This window comes from Delphinus delphis, chromosome 12 (assembly GCF_949987515.2).
Source record: "Delphinus delphis chromosome 12, mDelDel1.2, whole genome shotgun sequence".
NCBI classification, from domain to species: domain Eukaryota; kingdom Metazoa; phylum Chordata; class Mammalia; order Artiodactyla; family Delphinidae; genus Delphinus; species Delphinus delphis.
The window spans coordinates 10,200,110-10,223,858 of record NC_082694.2 but is presented as its reverse complement, the minus strand read 5'-3'; the positions used below and the strand labels follow the sequence as shown (position 1 = coordinate 10,223,858).

The window sequence follows — 23,749 nt, the reverse complement described above, 5'->3', positions numbered from 1 at the left end:
CGCAGGCGCAGGCGTGGTGGGCGCGGGCTTCTGTGGCATCCCTCCTGGCCGTCGGCACGGTGCCTGCGATGGTGCTCAGCAGTGTTCACTGAACCGGATGCTGAATAGGTGTGGACTGCGAGCAGAGGGACGGGTGGGGCTCACCTTACAGATGTGGCTCAGGCTGCTGTCCAAGGCCGTCTCCTGGGGGGTGTCCTGCTGCTCAGTCCGGCTCAGGCTAGCCTCACTTTTAAGCTCGCTGAGGTGAGACAAAAACAAAGGAAAGGAAACTGGAGGAGATGGGCGCAAGGGGAGAAGTGAGGCAGAGAGGGAGGCCGCGCTTGCTGAAGAACAACAGAGAGCCTGTGGATGATCCATTCAGCCTGGGACCCTGATGCCCTGTGTGTGCTGGTCACCCACTGCTGCGTAACAAATGACCCCCAAATGCAGAGGCTTAAAAACAACAGATATGTATTATTCTGTGCAGTTTCTGAGGGTCAAGAATCCAGAGGCAGCGTGGAGGGGCGGGGAGGGGGGGCGCGTCTGGCTCCGGGTCTCTTGGGAGGATGCCCCCAAGACGTTGGTGGGGGCACTGCTGTCAGCTTAGGCTTGACTGGGCGGGAGGAGCTGCTTCCCAGCTCACTCAGGGGTCACTGGCCTCAGTCCTTGCCATGCAGGCCTCGCCACAGGGCTCTGCAACTTGCCCCGGCTTCCCCTGAAGCGAGTGACGTGAGAGAGAGGAGATGCCCGTCTGAGACGGAGGTTGCAGCCTTTCATAACCTAACCTTGGAGGTGACATCGCTTCTGCTGATTTCTCCAGGCCACACGGGCCAGCCTGACCTGGGGTGACAGAGAGCTGCACGAGGGGATGAATGCCAGGAGGTGCGGGGTCACTGGGGCCTCTTGGGGGCTGGCTCCCCAACGCTGCCGCTCCAGGAAGGCCTCCAGCTTTAGTTTTCTGGGACTTGGAAAACAGAAAATCATTCTCCACTGACCCCCAAAAGTCTTCCTTAAAAGCACTCTGTGTCCACACAGTTATGGTGAGTCCGCTCATGCACTGAAAAGGACACTATTTTGTAGCTCACGTCAGGTTAGACTCCAAAGTATCTGCAAGTAAGGTGAAATCAGAGTATAAGTGGTCCTCGAGAACCCCTCCAAAGATGTCCCACTACCATGCTGTCCACGGACAAGCCCGGCATGGCCAGTTTTCCCCTAGAGAGGAAACAGCCTGGATGAAGTTAGAGGCCAGGGTCGTATTGAAAACACCCTCTTTAAAGACCAGAGTCACACTCAGGGTGGCGAGAGTCCTACAGGGAGAGAGGTACTAGCCGACAGCAGAGCCACACCACCCTCTGCACGAGCCTCCCAGGCACATGCTCCCTGGAGGAGACACTGATCAGGGGCCCCCTCACTAAATGATGCTCTTTCTCTGGGCAAGTGTATCTTGTTGGTTTCAAATAAGTGAGGTGACTGTATGACAACGCTCCCTTTGCTGTCTCTTCCACTCCTCCACTCTTACTAACTGGCCTGGAGTTCCTGATAACAGCGGACTCTCTATAAATGAAGACGCCGATGATGACAACACCACTGTCAACAATAACAGCCTCCCGTGTAGCCCCCCCGCCCCCGGCCACGGTTCCCAAAGGCTCTGCTCTTCTTTACTTCTTGGTGCTGCTTCTCAGAGGGGGAAAAAAGAAACCCACCTCTAGGCACCCGGGAAATTGGTGTCAACAAAGCAAAGTTGGGAGGGGGTGCGGGACAGGATTGGGATCAGACATTCTTCCAGGTCTTAGCATTTATTAGGGCCAGAGTACTAATGGGTAAGGCTGGCCCTCACGCATCTGGGCACACGCTGGACCTGCGTCAGTGTGTGCAGGGGAGTTCTGGTTTGTACCAGCCCGTGAGCACGCACGGGGCCATGCAAGCATGGGTGGGAATGTTTTCAGATCTCCCGAAGGGTGGGGGCAGCCTCAGAGCCGACTTTGTGACTCTGCCCAAGAGGAGCGGGCTTTCAGACAGTTTGGTGCTGCCAGTGGGAGGAGGAGTGTAGAAAACGTGCGCTGGTGATGCGTCTTCTCAGAGCTGGGCAGGGGAAGTGTGGCTATGACGAGAGGCCTCTCCTTGCTGGGAAGGAAGGCCAGCCTTCCCAAGTGGACAGGGGAACAGCCTCCCCTGTGCCACCTCTGCTGGGAACAGCAGGAAACAAATCAGGGTCCTCGTCCCCGGCCTGCCTTCCTGAGGCTCGACTGGGACGTCGGCATCGTGACTGCTGTTCTGGGACGCGGCGTCAGCTCATCCCCAGGCCTTCACCTCGGAGAAGAGGAATTCACAGCCTAATAAGCCCACTCCTCTCCCAGAGGACTCAGCAGGTGAAGGGCAAGTTGAGGGTCCCACCGCCAGACTCCACCTGCAAAGCAGCTTCATCCCACCCCCGCCTCCCAGCCTCAACACAGGCTTGGCCAACAGCCAGGAGCTGGAGTTTGGGCTGCAATGACATTGTTCTACACTCTTAAGAGAAGTATGTCAGCTTCTCTATTTGTTTTCCCCTATTACTGTTGGAAAAAAATAATAAAGTGACCCTCTGCACCTTCTCTGAGGGAAGACTGTAAGGGAAGCTACAAGCACTGCCGCCACCATGACCGAGAGCCCAGCAGTGTGTCAGGTGCCCCACCACGGGGGCTGCAGGCCGGGTGCTCTCCTCAGGCCTGCACCGCCAAACCAAACCAGACCCGTCATCTGGGCTCTGCGAGACCGAGGTCAATGCAATGAAGAGGAATAGATGCTGAGCATCTAATAGATGCTGTCCACTTGGCAGACATCAGACGATGCGCATATGGTCCAGCAGCAGCAGGGCTGTTCCCTTCTGGAAGGAAATCCTGAAGCATTCAATGAGACGGTGATGAGTTTTAAGGAAATCTGAGATTAGGAACAACTGGTGAAAGACCTGTCTTTCTCACAGCAACGAGCAAGCCAGCCAAGCTAAGCCGTGCGCCCACGTGTGCCCTCATTTCCAGTCTTGGCCACTGCAAGGCTTGTGGGTGCCCCAGAGGAGCCCCAGGGCACCTGTTCGGCCAGCGGAGCCTTAGATGGTGACATCCCGAGAGGTCAACAGAGAAGCACCTGACGTGGAACCAACTGACACGGGACGAGCCTCCGAGGAGGACGATAGAGAGAAGACTGCCTGCCCTGAAGATTCTCTTGTGGCCCATGTAACCATGAAGGACGCCACACCCTTGGTGGAAGAGATACCAGAATGTTCTTGGTGTTCCCTGAATAGTCTAGAGCAGGGGTCCCCAAGCCCCGGGCCGGTACAGGTCCGAGGCCTGTTAGGAACCGGGCTGCACAGCAGGGCGTGAGCAGCAGGCCAGCGCGCAAAGCTTCATCTCCCGCTCCCTGTCGCCCACGGCAGGCTGGCACACGGCAGGGTATTTGCAGCACAGCAAGTGTGGTTTGGTCTGGTTTGCTTTGGCAGACAATTACCAAACACAGTCGTGGAACAGGTTCTTGAGAAAGCTTTGGCCTTCCCCTAGAGAAACATCCGCCCACCACGGCGCCCTGAGGGCCTGTCGGCAGGCGCAGCCTGTCTGGGGTTCTCAAACCAATTGCTCAAAGAACTCTCAGCAGAGAGTTTGGATGTGCCGTAACTGACACCTTTACAACCCATTCACCCAACACGAGTCGTCTATGTATCGTCCGGCTCTGTCCCTAGAGGGTGGGGACAAATTAGCATCGCTGCCCAGGGCACAAAGGGGGCACCCATGACACAAAGTGGAGCACTGTGGAAATTACATGTAAAATTGTGCCTTGCTGGCCATGAGCTGATATTAGGTAATGTGCCAGGAGGGGCTTGGAGACAGACCAAAGAGATTGGGACACGTCTTAGGAGAGGAGGGGCGGCGAGAGCTGAGTCAGGAAGGGGCGGGAACAAATGCCAGTCAGAGCAGCAAGACTCAGCCGTGCCTGGCTTGGCTCGTCCCTGCCTCGAGGCTGCGTCACACGCTGTTCATTCGTGGTGCGCAACCGTACTCAGGGGTACCTGTGTGCTGGGATTCCCTCAGACTCTGTGCTTCGCCGTTTGGGCTAGAGCCTGAGCTTGGTAACTTCTCATTTTTAACCTCAAAAAATGCACATAATTTGGGAGTTCCCTGGTGGCCTAGTGGTTAGGACTCCGGGCTTTCACTGCTGTGGCCCGGGTTCAATCCCTGGTCGGGGAACTGAGATCCCACAAGCCGCACAGCATGGCCAAAAAAAAAGCACATAATTTAAAATAATCATCAGAGGAAATCTTTCCTTTCTCTAACTTGTAAAATGCTTACTGAGCCAAGGCTGGATACCACCAACAATAATGAAAATGGAGCTCTGTACAATGAACGGCCAGGCGTATTACATTTACAGAAAAGGAAATACTTTAGTGTTTCCTAGCATGGATATATGTTTAGAAGAGTCTATTTGTGGGGTAATATTTTGTTTTGTTTTGTTTTTTACATTTTTCCTGAGGTGTAATTGGTACTACACATATTTAATGTACACGATTAGATGGGTTTGAACTGCTTTCAGTGGCTGTGGACCGCATGAGGAAGGACACCGAGGTGGGGGAGGTACTCACCTCCCATCGTGCTGGAGGGGCCCCGGGGGCTGCAAAGCAGGGCTGTGGGTACCCAGGCTGTGGAACGCGGCCGTGACCTCTTGCAGCGAGGGGCACCACAAGCTCGTGTCCGCATCTGTCAGGCCAAGGAAGGGCAGGGGGTTAGGGAGGGCACAGCAGGACAGGCCGCACTGCGCCCACAAGCGGGGCTGGTGGCCCCATCCTCGGGCAGCACGGGTGTTATCTGGAGCTGTGAAGACACCAGTGGTTTCAGATACTTGCTGGCACTTTGGGAACCTGGACATTCATTCTCCCGTCTTCAAGCTATGGCCACCTTGACGTGCAAGGGACCGGGGAGGACGGCACACTGACCATCTCCACCAGGCAGCCGTTGGGGCACTGAGCTGCCCCGAGCTGAGCCAGATGCCAAGTCCTGAACCAGAGGCCTCGAGACAGCAAGACTCAGGAGACACCAGGCTCCGCGGCCCTGGGCTCTCTGCCACCAAGGGCTGAGGCCAGCTCTGCACCTACTGCGGACTCAGCAGCGCCTTGGCGGCAACGTCTGGGCACTCCCAGGTCCACCGTCCCTGCCAGGGCCCCTCCTTGCAGCCCAGGACGCATCTTCTCAGCAAGCTCGAGCTTCGAGGACATTCTCTCTTAACAAGACGTGAACGATACTCTGACCCCATCAACAAAGGGGAAAAACCTTACAGACTGAGGGCCTTTTCTCCTGTCAGGCTATTTAAGGATATTTTCTGAACCGGGAGAACAGAGAAATAACAGGCAACGCAGTGGAGCGTATTTCCCAGAGATGGCTGCACCTCTGCACCCCACTCCACGCGCTCTCCTGCACTGCGGCGTCCACAGCCTCATCGAGGGGCAGCACCCACGTCTCCACCCTCTCACCCCTCCACATCATCTTATGTGCTGACTTGACTGCTTCTTGTTTGTCTTTCCCCATTAGAATGTAAATTCCACAAGGACAGGGACTAGGTCTGTGCTGTTCATCCCTGCACACCCAGAGCCTAGAGGAGTGGCCAGTGTGTGGAGGGAGCTGATGGATGGATGGATGGATGACGAATGAATGATGAATGAATGAACACATGAATGGAGAGCATCCTACACAAACCTGACCAAGCCGTACATGACTAAGAGGGAAACTGGAAAAACGTCACAAGCTGGCAGTGCTGAGAAAGCAAATGAGAGATCTGACAGCGGGTGAGTTGTGGGAATCAAGAGTGTGGAAGCTGGGCCAGGAGCGCATGAGCAGCTCGGGCTTGAACCTTCCCACCTGAGGGCCCCCCTCGATGGACCCCCACCATGTCACCAAAGACAAAAAGGTGACCCAGTAGAACCCCTGACCTCAGGGAGCTCAAGTCTAGGAGGGAGAGGAGCCAGGCAGATAAACAAATACAAGAGAGTGTGTTCCCGCAAAAATCGAAGCCGGGGAAAGGTAGGGAGGCTACTCAGGGAAGGGGAAATTAACTGGGGGCTGGGGGAGGCGGAACGGCAGGTGGGAAGCACACGCCCGGCAAAGGGACAGAAATGACAAAGAGCATGAAAGAGCCTGGCACATCCAGCGACCCAAGGCAAGAAACAGGGCGTCCTCAACGAGCTGAGGTGTCTCGGCAACGGTCCCGCGTGGCTGCAGAGCCAGCAGACGGTGGAACGGCCGGCGGAGGGTCTGAGTCCCGTCCAGGGACGAGCCTTGGGCCGCTCGGCATCGAGTGTCTCTCTCTGGAAACGTATACGGGTCGAGGCTCACCCAAGTAGTAACGAGACTCTGGGAGGAGGAAAAACCTTCTTGTTTGTTTATTTTTTTCCTCTTGGGCAGCTTAACAAGTCCGAGAAAGGTAATGCTACCCCTTGCCCGCTACACAAACTAGCTGGGAAGAATGAAGGCTGCAAAACACAATGAGAGAGGACTGTTTCCCTGTGCCTGAGCCATGGGGGACAGTGTGGGCAGCCGGTGACCTTGCCAGGGAGGGGAAGACGGTGTGGCAAGAGAATCAACCCAGCGGGGCAGCGACACCCTGCCCGCAGCCCTGGACCCGGCTCCCCGCGGCAGCCCCCGCAGGTGCCTCTGAAGCCCCGTGACAGCAGCAGTGCAGACCCCACCGGCCAGAGGCCCAGCCTGGCCTCGGCTCCTCTCCCTGCGCCTCCCCGGTGATTACTCCACACGCCCGCTCCACCCGGAGTTAAAGTGTCAGGAGCGGTCAGAGAAAGGGGCCTGGGTCACCTCGGGGTCAATCAGTCCCCATCCGACAGCCCGGGCGGTTGGTTAAGTGAGGACAGGCACCGAGAGCCCGTAATTAACGCTGCCCGTAAGTAGGCCATGTGCTCAGCTCTTCCCGAGCACGGTTTGCCCCGAAGGAGGGCTTTCTGGAGCTGACACAGAAGAAAAGTCTCGCGAACTCAGCTCCTCTACGCCCACAGCACGGTCATCTGAGGTGATCCCCCGGGGGAGCACCAGGGCCCTGGGCCGTGTCCAATGCCAGCGCCAACAGCCCCGCGCATCTGGGCTCTGTTTATTAACTGTGAATCTGAAAGCTCTCCTGGGATGGAACTGAGGCTTCGGGGGAAGTCAGGGGAAGAAAGGCATCAGGTCTGAAATAAAAGCGACTTTTCCATCTGCGACTCCGAAGCAGCTTTACGTCACGTAACCCACTCTCCTGGCACCCCTTCCACTGAATGGGACAACCATGCCCATCCTGAGAACCCTCCTCAGCGCTGGCCGTGCCAGCCCCCCTGCCCGGGTCTGCTCACCCCATCTTCACACCCACCAGGTCCCATCCTGGGCCTTAGGGGAGCGGAGTCTTCAGACATCTGTCCTTGTCCTCCCCCTCCCCGCCCCCAAATCGAGTTGCTAAGGAGCATTCTGGGTGTTGCAGGCGCCACCTGACTGGGTCCTGATTCTCTGACACCGTCTGAGACCCCTCAGTGCCACAGCAGGCAGAGTCCCCGTCAGCTGTAACGGGGGTGCTGGTTCCCAAAGGAACGCAAGCTACCGACCCATCACATACCCGAGCGTGGGTGGGGCTCACAGCATTTAGGGGAGGCTTAAAATCGTATGGTTTCTTAACCTCCCAGCTCTGATTACTGAACTCCCCTCAGCACTCTTGTATTTAAATTGAAACTTGTTCTACATCACGGGCTTTAGTCAATCAGCTCTAGCCCTAGTCATTTAAAATTGTTATTCAGTCAACAGACAGCAAGTGAACAGCAGGCGATTAAAGTTCTGGTGTCACGGAGCCGAAGGTTTCGTGGGGAAACAGACAACACTCACGAAAAATAAATATACCGTGCCCGGGTGTGTAAGTGGCGGGGAAGGAAAGGGGTCAGGGTGACGCAGGGCGATGCTACGGGCGGGCGGAAGAGCCTGCAGAGACCTGGGTCCAGCCAGGAGCCCGGCGTGTTGGAGCTGGTGCCAGGCCCAGGGGTGGGGGATGGCGGGAGGGGACGGGGACAGGGCCAGAGAGGCCTGGGAGAGGAGGGGAGGGGCCCGGCGCCCAGCCCACAGACCCACCCCTCTGCGGGGCTGGGACGAAGGGCGAAGGAGACGTTATCAGAGGGATGATCAGAGTGTGCGGTAGAAAACACAAAATCCTACCCAGCCCACGTTTCAAGAACACGCACATTTCATTGCCCCGACTACAGCATGAGCACGGGACAGAGCCTCTCACGGCTTCCCCACAGAGCACCGCCCCGGCGGTGGGACCCTGATGCGCCCCGACCCAGACCCGCTCGCTGCTGCTCCGGCCTCTCACGCCCCCTGGCTCCCCCCCAGACCTGCGCTGCCCGCTTTCTTCCTAATCTCCTTCTTGTTCCTTCTCTGCTGGGCAACCCACCCTGCTGGCCCCTTGTTTTCCCTTTTCTTGCCATTGCCCCGGAGCTCAGGCCCTCCCCACGGGGCCCTAGAGCCTCCCTGCCTACCTCGCTGTATGTAACGCAGTGGGCGCCCACCCCTCCACACACCCCCCTCACCACACACCACGCTACTCACACACACCCCCACACATGTACCGACACGCCCCACCACACAGACGCGTGCACACACACCACCCATTCACACACACGTACACACACACAGAGGCTCTGTCAGCCCCTCTGTGTGGTCTGCTGATCCACGAGCTGAGGGTGTGTACAGGGCAGGTGATGCCGTCCCCAGGCCACCTCTCCTCTACTGCCCTCCGTAACTCACACCACTGCCCTGTGCCACCTAACACCGTTGAGCATTCCAGGCTCTGTGTGTAGGACAGACCTGCATTGAGCCAAACCACTGAACCCATGGTATCTGCTAGAATTAGATTCAGCTGCAAATAACAAAAAGCACCCCCCCCCCCCCCCACCCAAAACAAAAAACCCACCTGGGCTTAATAAGCTAGAGTTTTATTTCTCTCTGATGAAAAAGAAGCCTGGAGTGGGCGGCCACACGGTGGGGACCTGACTGTCCTGTGGGACCCTGGGTGACGTTGCTGCTCCACCGTTCTCAGCAGGTGCCTCTCCTTCTCAAGACCACCTGGCAGCCCAGGGTGGCTGCTAGAGGCCCAGCTATTACGTCTCACCTCCAGGCAGCTACTTCCTCACTTTGCTACTTTAGTACACATTCTTGAGTTGTTTTTAAGGATGCAAGGCCCCTTCAGTGTGACTCAGGAAGGCAGCAGCCAACTACCCTCTCAAGTTTCAAAAGCAAGAATTTGAGACTGATTCAGACTCAACCAAAGACGTCCCAGTAACGTCCCTGAATGCATGGCCCACTGGTTCTCTCTCACTTTGGATTTCTGAACCTGCAGTTTTGGGAATGGTCCTGACCTCTGGAATAAAATGAAACAGAAGACACCAGGGACTTCCCTGGTGGTGCAGTGGTTAAGAATCCTCTTGCCAATGCAGGGGACACAGGTTCAAGCCCTGGTCCGGGAAGATCCCACATGCCGTGGAGCAATTAAGCCTGTGCACCACAACTACTGAGCCTGCACTCTAGAGCCTGCGAGCCACAACTACTGAAGCCCGCGTGCCACAACTACTGAGCCCGCGCGCCTAGAGCCCGTGCTCGGCAACAATGAGAAGCTCGTGCACCACAACGAACAGCAGCCCCTGCTCACCACAACTAGAGAAAGCCCACGCACAGCAACGAAGACCCAATGCAGCCAAAAAAAAAAAAACCCCAAACCCCAAAAAACAACAACAACAACAGAAGAAAAGGTATCCACACACAGCACCTTGGGCAGCAGACAGTCTAAGGGAAGGTGGTGTCTGCTGTATGTTCTGCATCGGGGGCCCAGCTAAGAACCTAAGGCAGTGGTTCTCAGACTTGTCTGCACAGTTTGGAATCACTTAGGGAGCAGCTTCAAATATTGCTGCCACCTGTGTCCACCCCAGTGACTGTGGTTTAATTAGGGTGGGTGTGGCTTGGGTTCTGGAATTTTTAAGAAGTCCCAAGTGATTCTAATATCAGCCAAGTTCGGAAACCCCTGCGCTAAGGAAAGCCGTGGCCCTCACACCAGAGCGGCACCCTGGGGCCCATCCTCACTTGCTCTGGCTGATAATGCGGGCGGGGGAGAGGGAGGAATGAAAGGAAGGCAGCCCCAGGCCCGCATCACTCCCAGGGCTCCCAGCCTGGCTCCCAGCCTTTCTCAGCCTGGCTGCACGTCACGACCACCTGGGAGTTGGAAAAAAAATCCTGTGCCAGTACTATTCTACGTGTGTTCTGGGAGATCAAAGCTACCTGAGCCCAGCAGCTCATGGAGCGGCACCCTGTGACCCGGCTGTACAGGTGGTGGGTCAGAGTCAAAGGTCCAGGGAGCAGGGAGATGCCCGCTGAGCTGGGGTAAAGCACGCGTGCTGGTCCCCACGGGGCCCGCGGACCCCGTGTCCTGACCTTGGAGGAGCAGACAGGCAGCTCCCCAGCTGACTGACCGCGGGGTTTCAGAGGGCCTGGTGGGGAGAGAGGCTGACGTCTGCTGTGGGCAACACACACGGTCCCGGAGACGTGGCCACTCATTCAACGGATATAGTCCGCGTCCTACTGTGTACTCGGCTCACGGAGCTGCCAGGGACGCAAGTGAAGGCTAAAACAAAAACGAGCAAAGACATGGTCCCTGAGCTCTGGGGCTCACAGCCCATCGGGAGAGACAATATGAATCAAAGAATCCACACATCAGCTATAACCAGAGCCACAAAGAGTGGGAAAGGGATAGTGGGAGTAGAGGAAGTGGGGGCTGGATGGGGGGTGGGAGAGGGGGGCAGTGCAGACCTGCCTCGGGAGGCAATGCTAGAGAGGCCATGTGAGCCCAAGGAAGAGGTGGAGTGAAGAAGGCAAAAGCCAGGGAGTTGCTGGGAGGAGGGAAGAGAGATCCTGGGTGGAGAAACCGGCACATGCAAAGGCCCTGCAGCAGGAGGACAGATGGGGGTGGGGGAAAGAAGGTCAGTGAGGCCGGAGCACAGAGAGCAAGACAGAGAAAAAGATGAAATGAGCTGGACTGGGGGGTCAGGCTGACCACATAGGAAACTGTGCACTCCATACAGAGAGTATGAAGCTCAGGCTTTCCAGCCCCCTAATTATCTGTAAAAATGGGAAAATAATAGTATCTACTTGTTGGACGGTTGTGGTGACTGAATGAGACTGGCCAAGCCCTGGGCTCAGTGCCTGGCACGAGCGCTCTAGAAATGTTAGCTATTATTCTTAATGAAACTACTTTTATCATCACCACAGACAATAACATGTTTCAAAAATGAGGATCAATTATGAAGCTGAATTACTGTTATTGTCGTGTTCCTGTTGAGGGCTCTGGAGGGGCCGTGCTGAGCCAACGACAGTTCCCAGTTCCGAGGGAGCTGGTGCCGGGTGGGGATCTCCCGGGTGGTCCTCAACGTGTCTTCCTGCCCATGTGGGTCCACACATGCCGCGTGCTGGGGCGGCAGACCTGGATCCCGGCCTGACTCGGGGCCTGGGGACAGAGGCACCTGCCCTGTGAAGTTCAGAAGTGAAGGGCACCCACACATGAGCACAGAGTGGGCCCTGGGCCTGGCACGTAAGTGCTCCTTGCACGTAAGTGCTCCTTGCACGTGTGTGATCCACGAATAACAAGGCCATGTGGAGCCCTGAGGGGCCACTGTCCACAGGCTGGGGCTCCAGTCCGGGAGGCTCCAGGGGCTCTGGATGGATTGCTTCCTGCCACTCCAGCTGGAGACTGCCCCGCCCACCATGGGAGACAGATCAGGTGAAGGGTGGACAACTCCTCGTAAGACTGCGAAGAGTAGAGAGCGTCAACCGGATCTTATAGAACGAAGGGGTTTTTGACTGCTTGAAGACCATGCGAGGAAACAAAAAGAAAAAAACCAACCAGCTGAGAACAGGCTGAGAGATAAACGGCCAAAACAGAACTACAAAAATGAAGAAGAGGTACAGACAGTATTTAGAACATTTGTGCTGCTTAGTTCCTTCAGTTTCTCTAATGATCTCCGATTTATAAAGAAGTACATTTTTGTTCTGATAACAGCTATCATTTTGAGTGTCCCCTGTACACCAGGTGTTTCACATACATAACTGCTGCTAACTGAAAACAATCCTTGGTGCGCAGTGCTGGCCCCTCAGGTGAGAACTGGGCATCTGACTGCCCAGTTCCACCTGTGTCCTGATGCCACTCCAATGCTGCTGCAGGGTTTTGCCAAGGGAGTGACTGTCGGACACCCTGACTCCACTCCATCCACCCCATCCTACACGCCAACATCAATCATGCAGCCCTGTGTTCCCATGATATGTGGCTGCTCAAAATTTCTAATAATGAGTCTGCCCAGAGCTCCAATCAAAGAATGCTTTTGCTGGTCTCCAAACTTTTTTTTTTTTAACTGGAGTATAGTTGCTTTACAATATTGTGTCAGTTTATACTGTATAGCAAAGGGAATCAGCTCTACAAATACATATATCCCCTTTTTTTTGGATTTCCTTCTCATTTAGGTCTGCTGGTCTTCAAACTTTTTTGATGGTACATATCTGTCATTAAAATTTTTTAAGTTATACCTCCAACAAATACACATTTATAAGCTATGTAATTGCACAGTGATACTAGTATGTTATGTATGTGATATAACATATTAAAAAGAGAACTTAACATGAGCTACAGTGATCTAAGTTTCCAACTTAAGAAACTGGGTGGGGGGGAGTGATGGGGAGGGAAGCAAATCAAACCCAAAACAAGCAGAAGAAAGGAAATAAAGGTAAGAGCAGAAATCAGTGAAATAGAAACAAAAAACAAAGGAAAATAAATGAAACCAAAAGCTAGTTCTTTGAGAAGATCAATAAAGTTGATAAACCTGTGACCTGACTGATCAGAAGTAGAAACACAAATTACCAATATCAGAATGAGAAAGAGACCATCATCACTGATTCAACAGACATTAAGAGAATAATAAGGACTTCCCTGGTGGCGCAGTGGTTAAGAATCCGTCTGCCAGTGCAGGGGACACGGGTTCAAGCCCTGGTCGGGGAAGATCCCACGTCTCGGAGCAACTAAGCCCACGTGCCGCAACTACTGAGCCTGCGCTCTAGAGCCCACGAGCCACAACTACTGAAGCCCATGCACCTAATACAGCCAAAAATAAAATATAAATAAATTTTTAAAAAGGATAATAAGAGAATATTATGAAAAAGTCTATATCAATAAATTTGACAAGATGAATGGACTCAAACCAACAAAGCTTACTTAAGAAGAAACAGATATCATAAATAAACATATATACATTTTTAAAAATCAGATTTGTAGTTTGAAATCTTCCCACATGAAACAAAGCTCAGATGGCTTCACTGGCTAATTTTACCAAACATTTAAGGAAGAAATAATACCAGTTCTACACAAACTCTTCCAGAAAATTGAGGAGGAGGGAATACTTCTTAACACATTCTATGAAACCAGCAGTACTCTGATACCAGAACCAGAAAGAGAAAAGTACAGACAAATATCCTTCATGCACATAAATGTAAGAGTTCTCAGCAAAAATTTACCAAGCTGAATCCACCAATACATAAAAAATTAATATATTATAACCAAATAGGATTTATTCCAGAATGCAAGGATGAAGGAATAAACATTCGAAAATCAGTCAGTGTAATTCCCCATATTAAGAGACTAAAGAAGAAAAACCATATAACCATCTCAAAATCCAATATACATTCCTGATAAAAATTATCAGCAAAGTACAAGTTTATTAAGATTGTAGGATACAAGGCCAATCTGCAAAAATCAAGTGTATATCAGTACACGAGAAATTAATAATTTGAAAATGAAATTAAGAAAACAATTCCATTTACAATAGCATCAAAAAATACAATATTTATGGGCTTCCCTGGTGGTGCAGTGGTTGGGAGTCCGCCTGCCGATGCAGGGGAGGCGGGTTCGTGCCCCGGTCCGGAAGGATCCCACATGCCGCGGAGCAACTGAGCCTGTGCACCACAACTGCTGAGCCTGCGCTCTAGAGCCTGCGAGCCACAGCTACTGAAGCCCGTGCACCTAGAGCCCGTGCTCCGCAACAAGAGAAGCCACTGCAATGAGAAGCCCGTGCACCGCAACAAAAAGTAGCCCCCACTAGCTGCAACTAAAGCCCACGTGCAGCAACAAAGACCCAGGGCAGCCAAAAATAAATAAATAAATAAAATAAATTTATTATGCAAAGATCATCACGTTTTAGGGAAATGCAAATTAAAACAATGAGCTACCGCCACATACTTCTTAAAAAGACTGACTATACCAAGTGGTAGGGAAGATGTGGAGCAACTGGAACTCCCCCTCACTGCTGGTGGAGATGGTATGACCACTTAGAGAAAAATAGTTTGGCAATGTCTTAACAACCTAAACACACATTTATCGTATGACCCAGCCTATCCACTTGTAGATGTTTACCCTAAGGGACCTCCCCACAAGGACTTGCATAACAATGTTTATAGCAGTTTTATTTTAATAGCCCCAAACTGAAAACAACCGAAATGTCCACCAAGCCTTGACTTGGATGAACAAACTGTGGTACTGCCCCGCAACAGAATACCACCCGGCTATTGAAAGGGATAAACTATGGATACACACAATAGCACGTGTGAAATTCAAAGTAATTGAAAGAAGCCAGACCAGAAAAAAAAAAAGAGCACCTACTGCATGGTTCCATTTATATAAAATTACAGAAAATGCAAACTAATCCGGAGTGACAAGAAGTAGATGGGTGGTTTCTTAGAGACAAAAGGGGAGAGAGATGAATTAATTACAGAGGCACAAGAAAACTTGGAGGGCAGGGGACAACGGATATAAGTTTTTGATGTGGTGACAGTTTTATGGGTATATACCTGTGTTTCGTGTATAAGTTGTACACGTTAAATGTGTATAGGTTAATGTATGTCAATTATGCCTCAACAGAACTGTTTTTAAAAAGATGAGTTAAAATGTTAATGTTTTCTTTTCACACCCTGGGGGCTCATCTACCTCCAGGACCCCTCGACTCTGGAGAAAACCCTGTCCAACTTGTGCTGTGTGGGCTGTGGCCTCTCCTGACACCCAGGGAGAGAGCTGGGAAACTCTTAGAAGAGAAACTCTCCACTGGAAGCAATTTCAGATGAATGCCGAAATGACAGAAGAAAGATGGTGTAAATACAACCTGTAAATATAAAAACATACATTATGTGGATTGTGCATTAATTCTCTTCCTGGAAATCATCACGGGAAACTGTTAATAAGGAGCACTTGGGGAGAGGAAGGGGCCGTGGGGAGTGGGCAGGGAGGGAGGCGTTCGCTTTTCGCTTTGCACCTTTCTCTTGTATTTGAATTTTCAGCACTTGGTACGTAGGGCACTTTTGAAAAAATAAAACCAGGTTCCATTGGCTAGTGAGTTTATTGGTCATCTTTTGGTTTGTGTCATTCTTTTTACAAGAAGCTACCTTATAGATATTATCTGGGAGGGAGGAAGGAAGGAAGGTTGAGAAGAGGGAGGAGAGAGGATGCAAGCAAGCAATGACAGAAAGGAAAGCCACCCACAAAACGGGGCTCGCCGAAGAGAAATTACGACCCTGGAGCTCTGGGGACAAAGGGAAAAGCATGGTGACCAAGTGAGGAAGGACAAAGTGTCCAAAGACACTGCTCATGAAAACAAAACGAATTTGTTCTGAGAGCTAAATTTCTCGCCCACTTTAAAAACATCCAAAGAATGTACTGGCCAGGGTCTTTTATTCTGTTATATTCTCCCCTTCGCACACAACTATCATAGAAGCTGGCAGGGAATGGAATGAGTAGGTCAGAAGGAACAACATTGTCTTGGAAACTAGCGGGAAAGGAGCTACACCTGTTTTACTTCTCTTCCAAAGTATTTCGATCTCACTGATGGAGCCGCTCTTCTCCAGGTACTGCTGCCTAGTCAGTATGTTTGGCACTGAGTTACTGGCCAGTCCTACACCAGCACAGCCAAAACATGTTTGTTAGAGAAACATGAGGTCATTTCTCGCAAGCAATTAGTTGCACAAGAATATGTTTGCTTTCAAAACCAAACTCTGCCATAAAAAAAAAACAAAACAAAAACTATTAGAGCTAATAAATGAGTTCAGCAAGGTTGCAGGATACAAGGTCAATACACAAAAATCTGTTGCATGCCTACACACTAGCAAGGAATGATCTGAAAAGAAAACGAAGAAAAGAATTCCACTTACGATAGTATCAAAAAGAATAAAATAATTAGGAATAAATTTAACAAAAGAAGTGTAAGACTTGTACACTGAAAACCACAAAACATTCTTGAAAGAAATTAAAGAAGATCTAAATAAACGGACAGATATCTCCTGCTCATGGATTAGAAGACTCAATATTATTAAGATGGCAGTAACACTCAAAGTCACTTACAGATTCAACACAATCACTATTGAAAGCCCAGCTGTCATTTTTGAAGAGACTAATAAGCCAATCCTAAAATTAATATGGAAATACAAGAGACCCAGGATAGCCAAAACAATTTTGAAAAGAGCAAAGTTGGAGAACTCACACTTCCCAATTTCAAAACTTACTACAAGCTACCATAATCAAGAATTTGCAGTACTGGCATAAGGACAAATATGTGTGTGTGTACACACACACACACACACGCACACGCACACACATATATATCAATGGAATAGAACTGAGAGTCCAGAAATAAACTCGTACATCCGTGGTCAACTGATTTTCCACAAGGGTGCCAAGATAACTCACTGTGGGAAAGAATAGTCTTTCAACAAATGGTCCTGGGACAAGTGGATATCCACATGCAAAAGACTGAAGCTGTACCCCTACCTCGCACCATATACAAAAATCAACTCAAAATGGATCAAAGACCTAAATGGAAACGCTAAAACTATAGAATTCTCAGAATAAAACATAAGGGAGGGACTTCCCTGGTGGTGCAATGGTTAAGAATCTGCCTGCCAATGCAGGGGACATGGGTTTAAGCCCTGGTCCAGGAAGATCCCACATGCCACGGAGCAACTAAGCCCGTGCGCCGCAACTACTGAGCCTTCAACCTAGAGCCCGTGAGCCACAACTACTGAAGCCCGCACACCTAGAGCCCGTGCTCCGCAGCAAGAGAAGCCACCGCAATGAGAAGCATGCGCACCGCAAAGAAGAGTAGCCCCCGCTCGCCGCAACTAGAGAAAGCCCGCGCGCAGCAACAAACACCCAATGTAGCCAAAAATAAATAAATGAATAAACTAAATAAAAAATAAACAAACAAACATAAGGGAACATCTTCATGACCTTGGACTAGGCAGTGGTGTCTTGCTTGACATCAAAGTATGGGCAACAATAGAAAACAACAGCTAAATTAGACTTTATCAAAATTAAAAACTTCTGTGCATCAAAGGCCACCGTCAAGAGAATGGAAAGATAACCCACAAAATGGGAGAAAACATTTGCAAATCACACATCTGGTAAGGGTCTAATATCCAGAGCATATAAAAGAACTGCAGCTCAACAAAAAAATACAAACAATCCAATCACAAAATGAGCAAAGCATTTGAATAGATACTTCCTCAAAGAAGATATACAAATGGCCAACAAGCACAGGAACAGGTGCTCAACATGCTTAGTCATTAGAGAAATGCGAACCCAAACCCACAAGGAGATATCACTTCACACCCACTAGTATGACTATTATCAAGAGATGGACAATAACAGATGTTGGCAAGGATGTGGAGAAATTGGAACCCTCAGACATGGCTGGTGGGAATGTAACATGACGCAGCCACTTCAGGAAATAGTTTGGCAGTCTTTCAAAAGGCTAAACATAGAGCCACCGTATTACCCAGCAATTCCACTCCTAAGCATATACCAGTGAGAACTAAAAACGTATGTCCCCGTGAACACTTGTGTGCCAATGTTCACAGTAGTGTTACTCACAAGGGCCAAAAAGTGGAAACGACCCAAGTGCCCATCAGCTGACGAATGGATATAATGTGGTACGGCCATAAAATGCAATATTATTCGGCCGTAAAAAGGAATGCTACGACATGCATGAACCTTGAAAACATTATGCTAAGTAAAAGAAGCAGACACAAAAGGTCACATATTGTCTCATTTCATTTACATGAAATGTCCAGAATAAGCAAGTCCACTGAGACAGAAGGTAGATTAGGGGTTGCCAGGGGGCTGGGAGGAGTGGGGAGTGGGCAGTGACTGCTGAGGTCTGAGGTTTCTTTTTGCGGGTGATGAAAATGTTTCAGAATTAGACAGTGGTTGAACAGCTCTGTGAATCATACTGAATCATACACTTTAAAAGGGTGAATTATATGGTACATGAATTATATCTAAATAACAACGACAACAACAATCTGTCCTGGTCTTGCCAAATATTAATGAAGCTTCACTACACCTGTAATGGCCCCCACTGTCCTCCAAGATCTGGCCCGAAACGTCCAGTCTTATCTCCTACTCAGCCCCTTAAAGGAAGCCCCACTCTCGCTGCTCCTGGCTTCCCCCCAATCTCTCCACAGCCAGGGCTATGCCCAGGGCTGCAAACCAGTAGAACTATATTCTATTCTATCTACAGGCAAATAGTCTGCAGATGGGTTCACAGTGGGGCGTTTTTGGGTTTTGTTTCCTAACAGAATTAGTTACCAACAGGAGATTTCACATAAACATCCGTATTCTGGCTACAACAGACTCTGCTGGCTGCCTATCCAAGAGCCATGCTCCCCCTCCTCCCTGGGAAGGGAACGCTCATTTCATCCTGGTGTCTGCTCGGGGCAAGTGGGTCCACCCCAGTGGAGGAAGCACATCAGCCCGTGGTGGAGAGCCACGGCAACAGAAACAGGCTCTGGCTGTTTGAGCAGAAAACAGTTTTATTAAATGTCAAAAACCGATTGACCTTAAAGGTTCTGAAGCTTGAACGCCAGGACACCTCACCTGCACAGTCCCGCGAGTGTTCTAGGTTAGGTAGGGAAGCCAGGCCGCAAGCAGCAGGCGATTCTCCGTGAACAGTTCTGGAAAATATCCGAGAGATCTAGGACAAAGAGCCCTGGTATTTACTTGGTATGATTTCTTGACTCATTTCTCAATGTTCCCTTTCATACTTAATTTTCCATGTAGTGAATTAGATGCTCCAGATGTTAGAATGACAAAGATTTAAAGCAGCTATTATGACTGTGCTCAAGATGGCAAATGAGAATATGCTCATGTTGAATAGGAACAAATACGAAATCCCAATAGAGAAACAGAAACTATAAAAAACAATAAAGGACTAGATGGAAATTCCAAAACTAAAAATTCAAATATTTGAAAGGAGGCTGGAAAAAAAAGAGTCTCCTGGATTCTACCCAGGAGGTATAGGATTCATGAGGCTGAAAATTCTTTAGACAAAGCCACGGTATTCAAAGGGTACCGGCAGGTAGAAGGGGTCTTCTAGAGCCTGTGATCCAGTTCTGTCTAATGAAACAAAATGGAAAGAATGTCCTGATAAAAAGAGAGAAAAATCTATAAGAAGCAATGATCTCTTATCCCTCACCCTTATTTATCCTTCCTGCCTTGAACCCTGCTGTCTTGTGAGAACATGATGATGCCTGGAGCTACAGAAGCCATTCTGCAGCCTTCAGGGGGAGTAGTGGGAAGGGAGACACAAGCTGAGCCAGAGCCCTGGTGATGCAAATCTGTTGAACATACCATGGAACAACCTGCTTCTGGATTTCTTGTCATGTGAGATGATAAACTGTTCTTAATTGGACATCTGTTACTTACGAGTCCAAGTACATCCCAACTAAAACATAGCGTCTCTTGAAAATGGACAGATCTGGCAAAACGGAACGAGCCAGCCTCTTTAGACAGGCCGGGAGCTCTCTAGTCACCGATCTCACTAGGTCCCCACTGCAACCGAGTTTGCAATCCCTGCCCTACACGTCTTCTGAGAGATGAATCAACTGCTCCCTCTTCTACAAAGCACTTCCCGATTCCTGCCTCCCCCATCTAACTAGAAGTAGTTTCCCGAAGTTCTGCCTCTGCCTCCTCTCTATCTCCTATTGTAATTGGACACTTAATCCCCTCCCACCTATCAGCCCCCTGAGGGCAGGAACCACCTTCTTAAACCAGGAAAACAATTCCCACCTTACTCCAATCCTCCAGCAAACGCTGGGCTCTCAGCCCTTAGCCCCAGTCGCCTGGAGCACACCCATGACGGTCAACTCTGAAGCCTGGATCCCAGGCCCTGCCAGAGACCCGGCCCCACCCGGGCTCTCCCCTTACTCAGGAAGCATGCTGTGATGAAGGCGATTGTGTAAGACCTTTCCCGGGATAATCTGGGAAGAACCTCTGGTCAACTACATATTCCAGAAAAAGATGGAAATTTACACACCTGCAAGTCTCCCCCATTTTACAAAAGAGAAAAGCCAGGCAACTTGAAAACTCACATACCAATCACAGCTCCAAACCCCCACAGTTCTGCCCCAGAGGGCAGTGCCCCACAGAGGACAAGAACACTCAGAGCACCTCAAGTCGTTGACAAATCCGAGAAACATGACTTCCTTTTGCATCAATCCTGGATCTAATTTAACCATACAAATGCTCCCTGAACTAGCAGTTGATTTCCAGTTCCAGCTCTTGGTAGATTCTCTCCTGGCACCTGGCTCTTGACCCTGGGCTTGGCCTTTACTTTTAAAAACTTATGTAAAAAACACATAACGTAAAAGTTGCCATCTTAACCATTTTTAAGTGTACAGTTCAGCAGTGGTAAGTACATTCACATTGTTCACCATCACCACTACCCATTTCCAGAACTTTTTCATCATCCCAAACTGAAACGCTGTACCCATGAACAACTAACCTCCCATTCCCCCTCCCCTAGCCCCTGGCAACCACCATTCTACTTTCTGTCTCTATGAATTTGACTGCTCTAGGGACTTCATATAAGAGGAATTCTACAGTATTTATCTTTTTGTGGCTGGCTTATTTCACTTAGCATAATGTCCTCAAGGTTCATCCACGTTGTAGCATGTGACAGAATTTCCTTCCCTTTTTTTTCAAAGATTTTTTGAATGTGGATCATTTTTAAATGTTTCATTTAATTTGTTACAATGTTGCTTCTGTTTTATGTTTTGGTTTTTTGTCTGCCAAGTGTGTGGGATCCTGGCTCCCTGACCAGGAATGGAACCCACACCCACTGCATTGGAAGGCGAAGCCTTAACCACTGGGCCACCGGGGAAGTCCCAGAATTACCTTTCTCTTTAAGGCTGAATAATACTCCACTGCACGTATAGACCACATTTTGCTTATCCATTCAGGCGTCAGTGGACGACTGGGATTTGGGTCCCTTCCGCCATTTGGGTGTCGTGAGTGACGCTGCTGTGAACACGGGGGTACAAATAGTCCCCGCTTCCCCTTCTTTTGCGAACCAGGCCTTTGCCTTTGCCCAAACCAATCAAGATCCTGACCTTGGGCACAGCATTCTGTGGCCCAGTCTCTATTCCAACGGGAGGGAAAGAGACATCCTCCCCGCCCCCCCCCCGCCCCCACCTTAATGCCGGGAGAACCGCTCTGCAGTGGAATGAGCTACCAGAGCTGAACTCAAGGGCCCGTTCCCAGGTCCACCCCATCCCAGTGGAGGGCGAATCAGGGACAATGTGGCAAGAAGCAAAGAAGAGTGGGACGTCCCCTCTGCCTCAGCGCGAGGAGACACAGACCACCTCGCGCAGAAGAGTGGGACAAGGGAGGCCTCTGTTCCCCAAAGGGCAGGCCTGCCACAGAGGCGCGAAAGGGCAGCCCAGGCTGCAGGGGCAGAGGTTATGCAAAGGGAGAGGAGGCCGAGACTGGCGCTATTCAGAGGACCTCAGTTAGAGGGTCCCAGGCGTAGGGGCAGGGGCGGGGGAGGGGGGAGTGGGAGGAGTCTGGAATGCTCTAATGTGACAGATGGCCCCCAGCTCAGCCAACGCCTGGAGGGAAGGCACAAAAGCAGAAATTCAAAGGGCTGCTTGCCGGTGGTGGTGGTGGGGGGTTAATGGTGCATCATGGGTCTATAACCTTGGCCTTCAGAGCTACGTGCTTCCATGTTTTAGCAGGAGGGTGGGCAGACTGCAGCTGGTGGGCAAGGGCGCGGTCTGGAAACCTGTGGATCCCTCTCACCGTCTGCCCTAAGCACCTTCCAATCGGTTACATGGTATTTTTTGGTGCCAAAGTGTCTAGGTTCAGGCACCAAATGATGACAGCCCGGTAAGGGTGCAGCCACAGAAGGGGAAACTAATTGCTTCTGTGAACTCTGAACATCTGAAAGGGTAAACATGACTCAGGTACTTCCCTGGTGGCGCAGTGGTTAAGAATCCGCCTGCCAATGCAGGGGACAGGGGTTCGAGCTCTGGTCTGGGAAGATCCCACATGCCTCTGAGCAACTAAGCCAGTGCGCCACAACTACTGAGCCTGCGCTCTAGAGCCCACGTGCCGCTACTGAAGCCCTCGCACCTAGAGCCCGTGCTCCGCAACAAGAGAAGCCACCGCAATGAGAAGCCCGCGCACCACAACGAAGAGTAGCCCCCACTCGCCGCAACTAGAGAAAGCCTGTGTGCAGCAACGAAGACCCAACGCAGCCAAAAATAAGTAAATTAAAAAAAAAACAAATAAAAATAACTTAGGTGTATCCCTTACATGTCAGGACCAAGGTACAGACTCAAAGCTCTCACTCCAGCCCAGTCCAAACTTAGGGGCTCCGCTGATGCCCTAGGAGCTGAGGAGGGCTGCGGGGAGGGGCACAGCTTCAGGGCCCTCCCCCTTGGTGACTCCAACCCAAAGAGCTTCCCTGATTTGATGCAGATGTTCCTGGAACCCACCCAAGCAAACTGGGGCTCTCAGGAAGAAGCTGGAGGTAAGCTGTCCTCGTAAATCCAGAGAACCCAGCTCCCAGACTGTTCCAGGATCCTAAGTCTGTGAAGTCAGCCTGGACTTGGCCCTGGTGACATGGAGCTGAGGCCAGAGAAGGTGCTGGGGAGCCTGTTGGCTCAGCTTTTTACTAATGCAGGAGCCAGAGCCAAAGATGGCCTGATGTCTCCGTGTCCCGGTGATGCAACATCCCCACTAGCACCTCTCCCACACACTGGGCTGGGGCGGTGCGGGGCTGAGGGCTGAGTACTATGCAGGCTCTCGAGCTTGGGTACCCAGCATGCCAGCTGCTGCCCTGCACCCGAGGTACTGACCAGACGGACGGAAGAGCCCATCCACGCTGAGGTCCCACAGGAGACCAAAGGCTCCCAAAGAAGTTTCTGGAGGCCATGTCAGCAGCTAGGAGGAGAAGAAAAAAACAGGTTAGCTGGGTCATTCCTATGGAGTAATAGCAGAAACCTTTATTACGCCATATTAAATACGTCCCATTTAATCCTCACGAATCCACACAGTAGAAGGATATTGTCATTATTGCTGCTTTACAGATGAAGAAACCAAGCTCAGAGAGGTCAAGCAACTTCCCCAGGGTCACAGAGCAACGAAGCAGAAAAGCCAGGATTCAATCCCAGGTCTATGTGACTTGAAATCTCCTACTCTGTCCACCTCCCTGTGTGGGAGTCTTGGTCCTTCTGCCCCTCACTCCCTGTGGTCACAGCCACGCCCCTCCAGGGCAGGAACCGGTGTAGGGAAGAGAAAGAGCTCAGCGGCACTGACTACCGTCAGCTGTACAAGATAAAGTGCGGCCCCTCTTCGAGGCCCTCACATCACTTCCAGG

General features: G+C 50.9%; 1 protein-coding gene across 1 annotated transcript in view; it reads right to left on the bottom strand.

The window, feature by feature from the left end:
• FAM178B (family with sequence similarity 178 member B) overlaps window positions 1-23,749 on the bottom strand; it is an 81,762-nt gene that overhangs the window by 39,396 nt on the left and 18,617 nt on the right. The window contains 3 exon segments of the mRNA XM_069541287.1: window positions 145-234; window positions 4,582-4,700; window positions 23,229-23,313. Of these exon segments, the coding sequence (XP_069397388.1) occupies window positions 145-234; window positions 4,582-4,700; window positions 23,229-23,313 (294 nt within the window).